This window comes from Hevea brasiliensis, chromosome 9 (genome assembly GCF_030052815.1).
Source record: "Hevea brasiliensis isolate MT/VB/25A 57/8 chromosome 9, ASM3005281v1, whole genome shotgun sequence".
Taxonomy (NCBI): domain Eukaryota; kingdom Viridiplantae; phylum Streptophyta; class Magnoliopsida; order Malpighiales; family Euphorbiaceae; genus Hevea; species Hevea brasiliensis.
Genome location: NC_079501.1, coordinates 89,628,314 through 89,646,488, shown reverse-complemented (window position 1 = coordinate 89,646,488; position 18,175 = coordinate 89,628,314). Strand labels below are relative to the sequence as shown.

The 18,175-nt window shown below is 25.3% G+C and overlaps 1 protein-coding gene across 1 annotated transcript; it reads right to left on the bottom strand.

Annotated features, from left to right (window-relative positions):
- Window positions 1–1,584: 1,584 nt before the first annotated feature.
- LOC110647706 (uncharacterized) lies at window positions 1,585–2,709 on the bottom strand. The gene has a single exon (XM_021801660.2). It carries the CDS (start codon window positions 2,435–2,437, stop codon window positions 1,721–1,723), a length of 717 nt encoding a protein of 238 aa, XP_021657352.2. The 5' UTR covers window positions 2,438–2,709; the 3' UTR covers window positions 1,585–1,720.
- Between the last annotated feature and the right edge of the window lie 15,466 nt (window positions 2,710–18,175).

Here is an 18,175-nt window from a genome sequence, read left to right as displayed (position 1 = left end):
TTATATAATTTGACTATATCAAACATTGAGAACAATTGGCAACCAAGGCATTTAGTGAAAAGATCAGCTAGCTGAACTTTGGATGTGACATGTTAAGGCTTGACAATTTTATTAAAGAATGCTAATCCATATAAGCCACACACACACACACGCTTTCTCTTCAATGGTGGAATGAAGTTGCATCCAAGTTTGGAAATCTAAAAATTATTTTGTATCTCTTCATTTACTTCACATTATATGAGATTGTATCAACCTAACCACATTGTTGGTTTTTCTTATGCTAGATTATGATTTTGAATTGTAATTTTTCATTTTGAAATTAGGATAGGGAAGAATGAAAGAAAATTGAAGAAAAAAAAGAATAGAACAAGGGAGATAGAAAGGGGGGAAAAAAAGGAAAGAGAAGGAGAAAAATGTATATGAAAAGATGAATCCCCGAGTATAGAGACAAAATGAAGGAAAAGAGAGAGAGAAATTATAACGGCAAAGAGAATATGAAAAGAGAAAAAAAAAAAGTAAAAAAAAAAAGAGAAAAAAATCTTTGAACGCTTCCTATGCATTTTTCAATATGAGAGTTTTTCTTGTCTAAATTTAATATATTATGGATTTAATATATAAAATATACAGTGAGATTCACCTATTAAATAAATAAGTCTCACATATTTATGTCTTAATTATATGATAAACCTAATTTAGATAAAAATTTCTTGAATTTTACTTTTCATAATTCATGAGAAAATTAAATTTTTGTGAGTAATTTTAGTACACTAAATATATTTTAAAATTTGTAAAAAAATAATGGATGAGAGAGAAATTTTTATTATTAAAATATTTTTATTTATTTATTTACTTGTTTAGTAGGTTTGTTTTTAAATCTATTGTAACAAGTCATAAAGACTTTAAATTTATTCAAATTGAATTTTAATTTTTTTAATTAAAAATTAAAAAAAAATTGTGTAGGACTAAAATTTTCAATGCATTTGTTTCCTAACCCATATTTAGAAATATATGTATATTTTCCAAACCCAATTTGTTAAGCATATATCTTGTAAAGAAAAATGAAAAGAAATTTTTTGTAATGACATTGTAAAATAAATTTACTATGACACTCGATGAAGGTTTTTTTTTTTTAAAAAAAATCACTGGATGAACGTTGAAATTTAATTTAATAATAAAATATATAAAATAATTTTTTTACACTATTTGCATCGATTCATTGCCCCCCTTTCATCTCTTTTCACTAGTGAAAATTCACGGGCGGCTATATCAAATTTTTTTTTAATCGTTTTCTTTTTTTTTTTTTTTCTTCTCTTAGTTTGTTCGTTAAGACTGATTTTTAAATTCTCTTCAATAATTAAGTTTTGCTCTCTCATTACCAAGTATTCCTTTACTCAAATCATCTTAAAACATAAATTTTCAATTTATATTTATATTTTTTCTTTTATATATTTTTTTTTCAATTTAGTCAAATATATTTGTCAATAAAATTTTAATTTTTATATTTAATAAAGTATTATAATATAAATTTATATTCATTAGAAAATTTGATAAAATAAATTAAAAGTAAAATAACAACCATAAAAATAACATATAAAATTTTTCCGCTTTCAATTTCCTTTACTGCCTTCCAAATTTACAACCTACCACTGTGGACAATGAATTTGTACGAAACGTCTCGTTAACCGCCAAAACTCCGGGATATATCAAGCAACTTTTTCTTCTACAAGGCAGAAAGCGACTCAGGCTGCCACTGCACACCCGATACTTCGGTTGCCGGAGCATAGTTTTCTTCCGAGCAGTCAAACAAACCACCTAACGCCACAAAATCTCCGCTATCATTATAGCTACCGTTATAACTGTTGCCACCCGAGGCACCCGCTAGTCCTAACTCAAACGTGTCATAACTCGGTATCTCTTCCTCGAGCCCTAACATTTCGCCGAAACCTGCAGCGCTAGATGCGCTCGTTTCAGCAGCCAAATCTACTTCCCCGTTCTTTTCCTCGCTGGAAAACGTCGGCGGCAAGCCAAGCTCATCGTCCGAGGCTTCCAGAAGGTAGCCGAGATCCGGCTGGCACTCACCTCCGCCAGCCGCTACATACGCCATAACCGCACCGGGAACCGGAACGAGGATTTCTTCTTCAAAGCTTTTAATCAACGAGTCAAGGCCTTGAATAGTTGACTCATCCGACTCATCAAGAATGTTAAGCAAATCGTCTTGGATCCACTTAGCATCCGACGAGTTAACACCAGAGTCAACAAGAGTAACACCATTATTACACGATTTCAAACCGGAATCGTCCGAATCCAGGTGAGTTTCACCGAGATCAGTCGAATTACATTTGGAAGCAACCCGGATGAGTTTAGACTCGGGCGAGTCACAGTCTGGGTCGTCGAGGGGACGTTTTCTGTTCTGGTTAGATTCTTGGTGTTGGTCCATTGGTTAATAATGGTTTCAGATTTTAAAGGGACATAGAAAATCTAAGCAACGAGATGCTGTCTTTGGGCTTACAATAGCGAGCAGAGCAGTTGGCTTAGCCTCTGCCTTTGCCTATTATAATAATAATAATAATAATAAGGGAGGAGAGAGAAAAAGTGTTTGGTTGATGAGAAGATATATAAAAGAGAAAAGTAGAGAGAGAAAATAGAAAAATGAAGAGGTAGAGTAGAGAGAGAAAACGCGAAGGGTGAGACGAGAGGGAAAGAGAAACGCGAAGGGTATATATAGTGGTAAGAAAAGAAAGGGATTGGATTAATAAAATTATAAGATAGTGACATGGCAGAGTGGGTTTGCTTTTCAAATTCTCTCTTTTTTTTTTATTTTGTTAAAATTTTAATTAATTAATAATTTGGGTGTGTGGGATTTTGCTTTCCTGGAAATTAACTAAATTTGAATGAGGACTTTGAAGTCCGCTCCGGGCCCACCGACGAAATGAGAAATCATGTGGTGTGCTTCGCTCGGCTCCAACTTTGGTAACTTATGTGTATGTCCCATCCTGGATTTTGCTTTGCTGTTTCGCTATTCTCTTTACGATTTTTATTTATTTTTATTTTTGACGTATTCTTTCTTTTCAAATCGATGTCTCTAGAAGAATAGATGGTTGCTATTTGTCCTCCAATTTCTGATTTCTGTTTTCCGTTGGATTTTTTTATGGCAAAAAAATTATAAAAATTATGTCAAGTCTCTCTTTAAGAAAGAATTAATTGATATTATTAATCTGCTTATCACCATCTTTACAGAATCAAATAGAGCAGAACAAATGAAATAAGAATAGATATATGATTTTTCTAAGACAATTCATGGTAGATTTTTTTAGGAGAATCTTCCTGATTAGAAACTTATAATCGTCCCAGTGGTCAATTTTGGTTTGCATGATGATATTCTTTCTACATAATTTAGAGATAGAATATTTAATTTTAGAGCATTAGTCGATCTGCAGATGACTAAGCCTTGAACACAAAGATAAGAAATTCTTAGAGAATTTGTCACTAGAATAATAGGCTTTCTAAGATAATGGTTTTTGCGTCTTTGTGATTACAGACAAGGACAATTTTACTGGATTCTTGATACTAAAATTTTTCTGATACTAGAATTTTTCTTCATTGTCTCCATACATAATTTCTTGAAGATAATAATTCAGTTAAAAGATAGACGAGGCAAGATTTTTTTGATACGAAATGCTACTTTTTAAAGAGAAAAGATATTGAATTTTATACAAAAAAAATGACTCGGTAATATTGTTAGTGAGGAGGATCATATGAGCTCAATCTGGGGAGCGCTTGCATCACTTTTCTTTCAAAATATGAAGCTGATTTTTTCCCACTGGCACAACAGACAGATCAACAGATCAAAATTTTTATCAGACTTTTAATTTTAACTAAGATTAATAGTGAAGGCCAAATAATACAGATCACTAAAGCTGAAGAAGTTCTGAATTGGCAGAATAGTTGTACAGAACAAAACATTACAATGAATTGATTCCAAGTTGATCAAGTCCTCACTAGGGCTTAACATATTGATCAAAATGTCGATTCTTTCACTGTATTTGCTCAGAATATGTATAAAGACTTACAAGGGAAGGCCTAGCTTGATAAAGATTTAAGATCCTCAATCCAGCAATGGAAATTTAACGTGGAGTTCAATCAGAAGGAACAGAAAATTAGAAGACTAAGGAAATAGTTAGTCATATAATCTGTCTTTTGAAGAAATTTATCAATTCACTCTTACAAAATTAGAAAAACTCTGTGATCAAAAAGAAATTTTAAAAGGAATCATCAACAATTCGAAATCCTTAGCAAAGGTTTATAGATTGAAATCAATTGAGGATTTGAACAAATCAATGGTTTCCATTTATGAATCAGCCCATAAACAGGGTATAGGGGTTGATTAAACTCCCTCCTTGAATCAGCCCATAATAATAATTGTAAAGCCACTCATTCAAAAAGAAAGAATAAATAAATAAATACCCCTTCGTTGACTACAGAACAATGGGGATAACGTGTCAACCTTTCTTTGGTGAGTCTGACAAAAATATCCTCTAATGATTTTATGTAAAACTTTTTTTTTTGAAGTGGTGAATAAATAAATAAATAAAATAAAAATATGAATTATTTTATTTTTAACGAAAGTAATTTATTATATAACAATAATGAGATAATCAATTATTGACTTTACTATACAATATATGCTGACGTCAACCTTGTGTGGCTTGTGCCTATGGTCTCCTACCTTCATCGACAAGTAGCAGCCAGGCCCACACCTCTCAAATTCTCTATGTACTAAACGGAAAAAACCGCTGAGAAATTTAAAACAAAATGAATAATAAAAATAAAGTGCATATTTTATTATTTTAATATTTTAATAATTAAAATTTATTAAATTTAATTTTAACTTTCAATTTATTTTTTTAACTTATGAATTCTTTACTTATATGTTAATTTAATTAAGTATTTTTTATTATATTATTCTTATTTTATTTTTAAATTTTTATCATAATTCTTATTTAATATTTTTTTAATATTATAATAATAAATATACTTTTATACTATTTTTTATCATACATTAATTAGTTATCTAATTAAACTTATAACTTTTAAAATTTTAAAGATTTAAAAGTTAAAATTAATTAATTTTTATAAGTTAAATTAAATATTTTTTTAATAAAAATAGGAGTAAGTTTTAAAAAATAATTAATGTATTTTAATAATCTCAAATATATATATATATATATAATTTAAGATAAAATAACCTTTTAAAAGTGATAAATAAAAATAACATTAAAAAATATACATAATTTAGGAAATAAAAAAATTTTACGTCAATAAAATACATTAAATATTAATAAAAATAAAAATTAAAAAAACCTCTTTTTGGTGGTTCCCACCCCACCGCATTACCATGATAAGCCGAGCTTTTCCCCCACATCAGCCGATTTTTTAAGCGGCACCGACACTCGAGCCGGCTTTTTTATTTTCTCTCTCCAAGGCTTCTGTTCATGCGAAGCTCCACGTCAACCTTAGATCGTGACACGTGGGTGGTTCACGATACCTCGCACGTAATCGGTGATTTAAACAAGTCATCCACACTTCACAAATCACAAGGACGAAGATATTTTTTCTTTTATTTTTTTTTAAGCGCGAAATCAGTTACACGCGTCAGTGGTTGCTGCTCCTGCTTGACGTTTCCATGTGAAGAGGAATCTACCAAAAGGTCAGCCACTTCCTTTTTCCTCGTTTGGTTGCTTCTATAATTATTTTTAGAATAATTCATAAATTAATTCTTAAAAAAACTAAAATTTATTATAATATTAATTATTTTAATAACTATTAATTATTTTATTAATTATTAAATATTAATACTTAATTATTTATATAATTATTAAAATAATATTATTCAATAAAAATAATTATTAAATTAATTATTAAATAAAAAATAATAATATAATTTTATTAATTTTAATAAAAATATTTCATAAATTTTTAAAAATTAAGAAAGATAATTTTAATAAATTATTATTTTAATTTTAAATAATAATATAAGTATTATGCTATTGGATAATATAAATAAGAAACATAATATTTTAACACTAATTAAAATATTAAATATTACTTTAAAAATTATTTTTAAACTATATATATATAATTTATGTGAGTTTTTCACTTTAAAATATGTTAAAAATTACAAGTTGATCTACTTTAATAAGTAATAACTTAGTTTCTCATATATTTAATTTTATTAATAAATTAATTATTACTGTATAAATTCACTATTAAGTCTATTAAATTCATTTTTTTAATTTAAAATAATTTTTTTAAATTAGCTGGATAAAAAATAAATAATTTGATTAAAATGAAATTTTAATTTAAAATATATTTTTTCAAAATATTTATTAATTATAATTCTGAAGTATTTTTTTATGATTTTGTATGTCAAAATAAATTATATTAAATAACATTAAAATAATTTTTTTCTTAAAAATTATGATAAAGGATTTTTTATAATTATTTATTTTCTACAAAATATTAGAATAAATAAAATAAATTTTATAAAATTATATACCATAATGTAAAAAAAAATTACAAATTGAAGAAAATATATTGCTAGTTATTAATTTTTTTTTTTACTATTTTGAAATTATATTGTTATATAATTAATTATTTTTAATATTTATATTTAAATAATTATAAGTATAAAAATATTTAATATTTTTATAAAATGCATAATTACTTTTGTTAATAAAAATAATTTTTTAAAAATTAAATTGTTTCTATTTAAAAAATTAACGAGCAATTCAAATGGTAGAGTCTATTTTATTAAAGAAATAAAACTTAAAAAACTAAATTATTATTTATATACAAAGCATTGACTATTTTTAAGATATCTTAGTAATTAATCTATAAATTACCTTTACTTTTAGGAACTTGTGAGCATCCATTCATATCAAATTAAATGATTTTTTTAATAATTTATTTTTTTATCTTATTATATAAAAATTTTTAAAGAGTAAAAAAATAATCATCTAATATAACTTTTAATAGTAATTTAGTTTGATATAGTAACAAAATTTTTAATTTACAATTCAAGTCTAATTTTTAATTTTTAACAAACATTTTTCTCACATTTTTTATATTTTTAATTAAATTAAATGTATAATTATACTTTTAATTCGACTAAAAATATGCATTCATATATTTATGTGGTGAAAAATTATGGTCAAAATAGAGATTATAGTAAATCAGGATAATTTGATTTTTTTTTTTAAATTTTAATATTATTTTTAATAAGTTAATTGAGATAGAGAGACTCAAACTTATACTTATGAGGTGAATGGTATACCTCTAATTTTAAGTTATTGAAAGTATATTAATTTTAAGTTTATTTTTTTATTTATTTTAAAATTATTTATTTTTATAATTAAAAAATATTATCTCTTATTATATAATATATTAATTTTTATTTAATTTATGGAATCATCAACAATGCTTTGTTTGTAAACAAAAGCGAAGGAGGAAAAAAAAATATTTTCCCTTTTATTTTATTTTCTTTTTTTTTAAATAGAAAAAAATAAAGAAAAAAAAATTGATGAATTTGTAATCTTATCCTATATATTTACAAAACAAGTAATTTTATAATTTTTTTTATAAAAGGTATTTGTTTTTACACTATTCTTATTTTCTCTCTAAATTAAAAATAATAATAAAAAAATTAAATAAAAAGAGTAATTTTTTTTAAAGGTATCTATTTTTTCATTATTTTTACTTTTTTCTCTAAGTAAAAAAATAACTCTTATTTTTCACCTTCCTTTTATTTTCCTCTCTCTTTTCAAATAAGAGAAATAATTCCCTTTTTCATGCTATTCTTATTTTTTATTTAAATTAAAGAAAAAGTAATAAAAAGAAAATAACCCTTTTTTCATATTCCCATTAATATCAATCATTTCTTATTTTCTTCAAGTTATTTTACTTCTTCCTATTTTCTACACATCCAAACAAGCTTTAAATAATAATAATAAAAAGAATAAAATAAATAAATATTTCCTTTTTCTTTAGAAAAAAGAAGGAAATTAGAAATAAATTAACAAAGAAAAATGACATGTAGCATCACAAAACATTTTTAATGTTCTAGCTAACTTGGGAGGAAAGAAAATGGAAATATACATTTTTCTGAAATAATAGATTATGTGATTTTTCTGAGAAATTGAATTAATACATTACTGATTCTGTTAATTTGGTTGAAAATTAAAATTTTATAAGAATTTACTTTAACTGATTTATTTAAAAATTCATTTTAAAATAAATAAAAATTAAAAAAAATTTTAATTAAAATTTTTCTTACAAATGATTTATTTTAAAGAAAGTCTAATAAATCTGAATTCAAGAGCAATTGAAAAAATAATTCAATATAAATTAATTAAAATTATAATTATTTATATAAATTAATAATTTTTAATTTTTAAAACTAAAATTTCAATATTCATTAAATTACATTTATATTTTTTAAAATTTTTAAATTTTATATAAAATATTTAAATATTAAATAATATTATAATAAAATAGCTATTTTGAAATGAAAATATAAAAATTACCAACTCAATTGGCTTAATTTTCAAATACCACTATGAAATTTTGAGTTCAAATCTCTCGTTAGCCTTTAAAAATTAAAATTCCCTTGAAAATTCATGTGACAATTTTTATTGATTGGATTTACTCATCATGTTCAATTACAAATTCAAATCAATTAGTGCTCAAGTTACGAGTCCATTGAATTAGCCTTTAAAAATTAAAAATAATTAAAAATAAATTATGTAAAAAATATAAAAAGATATTTATTTAATAAAAATAATTATAATTAAAAAATTGTTATTCAATATTATTAAAATAATATTTAAAATTAAGATATATATAAGTCAAGTTTCAATAAAATGTTATGATAACTAGTCTGTATTTCTTGATATAGCTATATCAAAAATTACCTGCAATTATAATTATAAATTTAAAAGGATATCTCACTTCAACTAAGAATTCCACAACAGGTTCTATGAAAAATAATTAAATTAAGGATATCAATTAGTGATTTCAGATCTTAGATTTATTAAAAATATTAAATAATATATTTTTTTATGTTTAAAAAATTCAAAAATTCAAAAAAAAACTTACAAAGAGTTTTAGATTATTAACATATCAAAAAATATAATAGATTTATTTATTTTCATTTTATGTTTATTTAGAAATAAAAATTTTATCTTAATTAAGAATATTTTAAGTTTTTAAGCTAAAGGGTCTCATTAAATAAACTGAACTATTATAAAAATTTTTTTACATGGTTTATTTTTTTAATAATTTATTTTTTATTTTTTAAATAAAATAATTCTAACAATTATATATATTTCAAATATAAAAATAACATATAAAAATAAATTAAATTGGATTCTTGTAATTTTTTTCCAAATACGCTCTAATGTTATTCCTGTGGAAAAATTGACAATGACTTAAACTATCAGAACGTTCCAAGCAAACACCCACCACACGAGAGAAATTTTTGGATAAATTACAATTAAGTCCTTGACTTATAGCAAAATTTACAAGTCAATCCTTAATTTATTTTTTTAATCAAATATAAATTTTATTATTATAACCAATAAAGTTTGTTGATCTTTTGAAAAATAAAAACAAGAATTGTTTAATTTTTTTTTTTAATAATAATACTAACATAAATAATATTTGAATCTTTTCACTTAAAGATGATCTTGACGTAAATATAAATCTTTCGAGTAGTCACTGATATTTTATTTAATTTGAAGGATAAAACAACTTCTTTAAATCTTTTATATCTTGATTTTTTTCGAGAAATTTGTTACATGTGATACACACAGATGAGTTTAAGTCACTATGCTTTGATAGAAAAACATATTAAATTATCAAACTCTATTAGTAGAAGATACACATCTACAAATTAAAAATTAAAATTTTTTTAATAAAATAAAATTAATGATCATATTTTTTATTTAAAAATTAATATTTTAAATATTATTAAGAATAAATTGGAAATTTTTATTTTAGAATTACAATGACTATTATTTTTTTTTTCAATTTTATTAAATATAAAGATATAAATATGAGTTGGAAAAAGAAAAGAAAAAATCTAAGAACATGACAGAAAATGGTAGTTGCTTGTCAAATCCATACATAAATTAATTGAGTTAGGTATAAAAATTGATTAAATTAATCCATCACATATAAATTACTCATTAGAATTATCAACCATCTAAGTCTTGATAGTAAATTTTTAAAGTTGGAAGCGTTCAATCTCGATTCAATTCTCCGTCTTAATATTAAAAATTAAATATTATCCCTACAAATTTAATCGTGGGTTTAGATTTAGGGGATGATGACTGTTACACTAAGAAAGATTTTTTCTTTTCATTAAAAAAAAAAAAAAATTCTAGAGTTGCTTAACTAGAAAGTAAGCATCACATCCAAGTTGAAGAGAGAGATAATTCATATCTATAGATGTTGAAGGAGATGGTTGAGGAAGAGGACCATCCATCTTTGTCCCCCTTGTGGAAAAATTATCATCACAACCTGTATAAATTATATTTTTTTTATTAAATAATAATTAATAATTATTATTTTTTTAAATTATATTTTATTAACCTTTATATCTAACTTTTTAAAATAAAAAAAGGGTAACCTCAAGCTTAATGTGAGGCCAACCCTAACAAATTGGAAGGCAATTAAATTGGCTTGATCAAATTTCAAAAATCTTTTATTATAAGATTGTACTTGTATCATTTTTAATTAGAACAAAAAAAAAAAATCTAAAACCTAAAGTCTTATGGTATGGTATTGGTTTATCAAAACATAGCATATTCAATCATATGAACTTTATGCTTAGTCTAATTTAGTTCAATTTATATATTCATGCTATTAGAAATTAAATTTTTTGGCATTAATATTTCATCAATTCTTACAATTGGGAGTAAAACTTATTTCAAATATTGAATTTGAAGGGACAAATTAATAAAATTAGCCATTTCAGTAATAATATTAAAGTTTTTATAGGATTAAGCTCTTATTATCATGCGAAAAACTTAAACTTTTAGTAGAAACGTAACTCTAACTTTTTATTACATAGTAACCCAAACTTCATTGGTCAAAAGGACCTGGATAGCAAGCTGGCCCACCTGGTTTATAATCTCCTAGCACCTACCACAAATTTGAATTCATGATCTTAGTTTTGATATCAATTATAAAATTGAATACTTATCACTATACCAAAACCTTAAAATTTTAGTAGAGATGTAATTCTAACTCCTCATTATATAGCAATCTAAGCGTCATGTGTAGAAAAAATCTGAAGAGAATGATGGACCACCTAAACATCAACTTTATATCTAACTTTTCAAAATAAAAATAAGGGTAACGCTCAAACTTAACGTGAGTCCGCCCTAACTAAATTAAGTTGGCTTGATCAAATTTCAAAAGTCATTTATTATAAAATTGCACTTATATAATTTTTAATTTAAAAAAATTCTAAAATCTAAAGTCTTATAATATGGTATTGGTTTATCATATTCAATCATGCGATCTTTATACATAGTCTGATTTGATTTAGTAATTGAAAACATATCACTTATCTTGTAGACTCAAATTAAATCCTTACCGTTTCTATCCCCTATTAAAAAAAATCATGCAACTTATATATATATATAATGCTATTAGAAATTTCCCATCAATATAATTTGATATGAATGTTTGAAATGTTTTATTTAATTTATGACTTCTTAACGAAGTTTAGAAAAATAATACGCCAAATTAAATTCTCAACTTTACCCTTTCAACTATGCTCAAATCTAGCTGTCCCTACATCGATCGAACCAAAGACACCCTTCCTCATTGCTTCTAGGCACTAGGATTCCTCCATTGATTATTGGAAATGGAGTGAAGAGTCCAAATTGAAAAATCAATTTGTGATTTAAATTCCTCATTTGTAGTTTGTGATTTATGATTTGCGATTAAGTTCTTTTTTAATTTTGTTTGTGATTAAAGAAAGAAGCTTGTTGGTTTTTTTTTTTTTTGGTCTGTGATTCAATTTCTTGGTGGCTTTATTTGGGTTTGGTGATTACCTTCTTATGATTTGTTGTTTGTTTTTTATTTTTAGATTATAATTGATGATATGTGAATTTAATTTATGAATATACAAGTCTCTTTCTCTCTTTTAGATTTGAAGGGCTCTAAAAATAAGTTTATTTATTTATTTATAATATTTTTTGCACTCCTAAACTGAGTTTATAATTAAAAAAAAAAAATAGAGGAGATCAAATTTTCATTTTAATACTTATAAGTTTTATATCTTTAAGTTAGTTTGATTAAATATTTTATTAAGTTACTTTCATTTAATTTTTAAAACTTCACCACATATTTTATTTAATATCATTTTTAATAATTTTAATTTAGATATACTTATGAGCTATGGTTTGATTAATGAAGTGAATTTCTCAAATAAACAGATGGAGGATCAGGTTAATGAAGTGATTTTCTCAAATGAGTGAACCGTGGTTTGATTTTAGCTTATGTGGAGTTTTTTAATTAAAAAAAAAAAAGAAGAAATCCCTTCTGTTAGCCTAGATGGTAGATTTAATATTTAATCGAAATTAATTTGAGTGCTTGGATAGAATTGAGTTTAATTTGAAAGGTTTAGCTATTTCATACAAAATTAGAAGTTTTGAATACAATCGTGATTTAACGAAATGTGGGACATTTTTAATTTAATTAGCCTATTATTAAATATTAATGTCAAGCGAAGACTTATGTGAATGAAACACGTAGTGAAATTAATTTAGCATAGGCTAATTGAATAAAAAAATTTAAACATGTACGTCAATTTGTGATTTTGTCAAGTTTTAATTTTAAATCAAATATCTAAACTATTCAATTTAAAATATATATATATATATATATAACCAAAATTTAAAATTAATTGGCCAATTAACAACATAACACTTGAGCCATGTGTCAATGAATGCTTAACAAAATATTTGTGGATCTTGTTTCACAAAATTCTCATGAGTAAAATCAAATTATCCCCAAATTGAATTTTAATTTTGACTAAAATTTCTTAAAAATTGAATGGTTTGATAATGAGTTTAAAATTAAAGTGTTTGAATAAAATTTTGAATTGATGTAAATGTTTTGATTTTTTTGGTCTAAAAGGCCTTGATTGATTTAGTTGCCGGATCACAATCTAATTTTATGGGTCAGATTGACACTAGAACTTAGGCAAGCCATCGAAACCCGTAGTAAATCTTATTGCTCTCAAACCATGATCACACCAAATTGAAGGCCTAAAAATACAAAAAAAAATATAAAATAAGATGTTATAAATTTATTTAGGCCAATTCAATTCAATATCTATCTGAAATTCACAATTAAGGGAGTCCATCCCAATCCTGATACCCAACATACATAAACCACATAATACCATTAATTAATACAATAAATTTATAAATAATGTCACAATGGAGTTCTAAAAATAAAATAAATAATTAAATATACTAACAAATAAAGAAAAATTTTAATTATCAATATTGTACCCCACGGGGAAAAATGCAGGTTATATTCTGAAGAATAATTACTCCTCTTGCAACCTAGGGAAAATTATTGAACAAGAATGAGCGTTCAACTCAGTGAGTTTAGATGTTGATTACAAATGTAATTTTTACAACTATCCAAAACTAATGCAACTCTATTATGAAATGCATATCCAACATATACAACAAATAATTCACTCAATACTCGCACGAGAAGATAATTTAGAGCTACTCATGCACCTAGTGTATCACATTAATACATAAATATGGGAGCTGATCACCTATACAACCTTCTCAATCCGAATTCAGCCAGTGAGCTCAACTCAAGCTGGACTTTTGCTTAGCGAGATCAATTCAAAGTCATGCCTCACCCCGACTTTATATATCTGTAAGGACCGAGTTCCAGAGAGATTAGCTCAAGCTGCGACTACCCGTCCAATCCATATACATAATATACCACATAAACAAAACACACACAGCTCCAAATTATCCTCGGAGTGGCAAACACAAGTAATTAATAATAATAAATATGCAACAATAAAAATGCTTCCTAATTTATTAACTAAGTATATAATTATATTTATAAAATGCATGAGAATGCAAAAACTATAAATAATATTGAAAGTACAAAAATAATAAATATCCCACTCACAAACTGATTGATTTGATTGCAGCAAGTCTGACTGGAGAGAAGAAAGACTAGCTGGCACCAATCACCTATATTGACATACTGACCTATTTCGATTTACTAATAGAATTGACCAATTAATTAAGCAAGAATAATTTTTAAGGTCTTGCCAAAATTTTGGTAGAATCTTCCCTATAATTGGACCTAACATTCTGTAAGAAAACTCAGCAAAAAGCAATACATAGAGCCTCAGGCCACAACAACAACATCACATGCCCATCCAGGGCCTACAAAAAACTAACCTAAGTCCAATTATCCAAACTTCAGCTTGAGTCCTTAAATCCTTTACAGTCCAAAAATTTATTTCTACTACTTCAAAAATTACAAAAATATTCTTGGAAGTCCTCTACTTCATCCTTGTATTGATTAAATTTATTTTACTTAATTTTACTCAATCAAGAATATTTTACAGATTTATCCCCTAGCTTAACAAGGCAAACACTACACAACTTGAGTTAAAGACTACCTTTGCAAATTGTGCTGCTTGGAACACATCCGGAACATCTGAAATACTGAAAATGACTATAAACATTATCATCTTCTAGGACACCCCGCCAAGCACCAAGACCCGCCCAAAACTCGGTCTCGAGTGCCAGTGAGCTATTGCAGATCTGATTACACCTAAACGAAATCCATAAATTGTTGATAATTATTATATGATTATATTTAATTTATGGGCATAAAAAAACTCAAAAATCTCACCTAGCTATCTGAACTATTTGATGATCGTTTTTCCCAAACAGTATCTGATTAGAGTGGGGTTGATTTCATATCAAAGTTTTGTCGCTCTGAGTTTAACAGTGGTATCGGATCACCGATCCAACTAACAAATTATTGGAAAATTGGCTGGAAAGTCACTGCCATACTCATTTCTCTCTCTGCTATCCCTTGCTAGAAAACTCCATAGAATCCAGCGAGAGAGGTCGAAAAAGGAAGTTGGGTTCATGGGGAGTCAGGCGCTGCTTGGATCGCTAGTGTTGGCCGCCAGAATTGGCCAAAAAATGGCTTGGAAGTACCCCCATTGCCCGCTCCTTTGGTTGGTGCTACTAAACTTCCCGCTGCCGCTGCTATCCTTCTAGCCGGCATCCATGGTCTTCAAGCGATTGCCAACAGTGCTGGAGGGGTTGGGAGTCTAGCCTGCCATGGTGGTTCGTCGGGGAAGGAAAGAATGAGAGAGAGAGAGAGAAGGCGGAGAGAAAGTTGTGGTTGGGGGGGGAGAGTCTGCTGCCAAAACTTTTAATTTCAACTTCAATAATAATTTTTTTATGCCAATAGATTATTTAAAATTATAATAAAAAATAAATAAATGTAAAACATTATAAATATAATAATTATTATGTTCATTTTTATATACACTTAAAAAATAATTATATATTTGATATGTTGTATAATAAATTAATAAGTATATGTCTATTTCAATAGTAAAATAAACAACATGGTATACACTTTTATTAGTCATTTTATATATAACAGTAAAACATAGCTCTATCAAACATTTAGGATATATCAACTACAATAAGCTATCGGTTATTATCAGTTGTATTCAACTGTTAAACCAAATAAACCCTTAGTAAAATTGTCTAACTGTTATTATTGATATGTAAAATAACCAATAAGTATATATACAATATGATTTATTTTATTATTAAAATATATTAATTTATTATACAACATATATAAGAATTAAAAATATAATTTTTTTTATCATATACATTTTTTTTATCATATAAAAATATATGTTGTAATTAGTTCAATTATTATTTATTAATTTTTTATATTTATTTATTATTTCTTATAATTTATTAATATAAAAAAAATTAATTTAGAGACTAAAAAATTTTGTAATTAATAAATTTTAAAAAGATATAGTAATTTAAATAAATCAAATCAGCTACCAATTAACATCGAAAAAAAAATTCTATTTCAGAGTTGATACAAATTACAATGAATAAATTATCTAACAGCAAACTTTCTATCAGCAATAGTTTTGATAAATTTTTCAAACAAATTAGTTCAATTGTTTGGACATCCATTACTTCTATTAATTATATTCAACAGTTAAACTAAACATTTTTTTAATGAGTAGTATAGTGATAGACACAAGGGCAATCTAAAATTGTACAGTACAAAGAGTATAACAATGGTTTGACATCTTTGATACCTCTTAATTATTCGATTAGAATAAAAATTGAATAAAATAATTATAGGTATCGGGTCTTAACTTTAATTTTGACTTAAAAATTAAATAAAAATTCTTATCATTTGCTTTTTTCATATCATAAATTATCTTAATTAATAATATATCAAGGGAATATATATCCAATAAATATATAATCTATTTAATTAATTATGTTTCTTATCTTGGCATCCAATTCAAGCACTAACAAAGAGCTTAATTTGCTTGTTTAATTAGAGGGGTCAAGTGACCTCAGCAATTCTAGCAACCATTATTTAAGTCACTACCAATACTAAAAGTGTGGAATTAAGCATTTATCATCGTGCTAGTATAACTCTAACTCTTTATAGCATAATAGCTTAAGTGCCATGAGTCGAAATGATTTAGACGATGATATACTAAGCTATCCACCACCAATAATATTTTACACTTAATTAATATTTATTTCATGATCTCAATTTTGATTTTTCTATTGGTGAAAAGATTAAGATTCATCATTCATCTTGATTACATATATTTAAATTATTATATATATATAAATGGTTTTAATTATTTTTAGTTAAAAATAATAAAAAAAATGATTTTTCAGTTTACTAAAATATTAATAGACACAACTCTAACTTTTTGTAACATAATAACTCAAACGCTATGAGTTGATATTTACTAAGATCCTGTGCAGCAACAATTTTAAGGTAGTATTAGTGTTTTGACCCAACACTACCTCTCTTTTTCATTGTCATAGTGGAGAAAAAAAAAACTCAAAAAAATCATTGAAAATCCAAAAAAAATCTGCTCAACAAGCCAAATAAACTTATTCCTTATTCATCTTGCACAATATTTGTAATAGTCTTTAGAATTTAAGAGTACTCTTCTTAATTTTTAGATATTGAAAAAGCGTTTTAATTAGAATCAATAAGAAAATACCACTTCTTTTACATTTAACAGCTAATTCAACAACTATTTTTACCAAATATTTTTACTTCAAATCACTATATAAATGGCTAATTAATTACTTCAAATCACTATAAATGCTTAATATTATCAAACAGGATCCAAGTATTGTTTAAATACTCGAATCATAAAGGCTTGGCAATTTGATTGAATCAAATGAATTTGATTCACTAAGAATTTGAGAATCATTAAAATTAATTGATTAGAGATCAAGTCAAACCACTTAAAATTGTCATACTGATTCATCAACTTACCAATTTGATTATTATCAAGTCACTATCATCAGACGTAAGTGCTTCCAAACTTCTAATATGATAAAATAAAAGGAATATTTATTAATTTTTTCAGGAGTATTTAATTAATTAGTTGGCTTGATTTATACGTCTAATTAATTAATAAACATTATATTATAGGTTGTTTGTCTTTGTCAAAAGTCTCCATATCAAATACATTAATTAATCAATTAAGACATTCAATATGGAAAATTTAGTGGCATGTCTGCTGCACTATTGACTAAATCGAATGAAATCCAACATGAATTATTGATGCCTTTAGAAAAATTATACTAAATTATTATATCTTAAATTCAATTATATATATATAATCATTGAAGTAGGACTATAAATAGGATTAAATTTTAATCAGTGGCCTCTTTTGGAAGTGGATATCTTTATAGCTGTCTGTTTGATAGACACCCAATATGTTGATGATTCTTACCTTTCAAATCGGCCTGCTATTATAGCCATTAAGCCATTTTTATTATTATAAATTTGA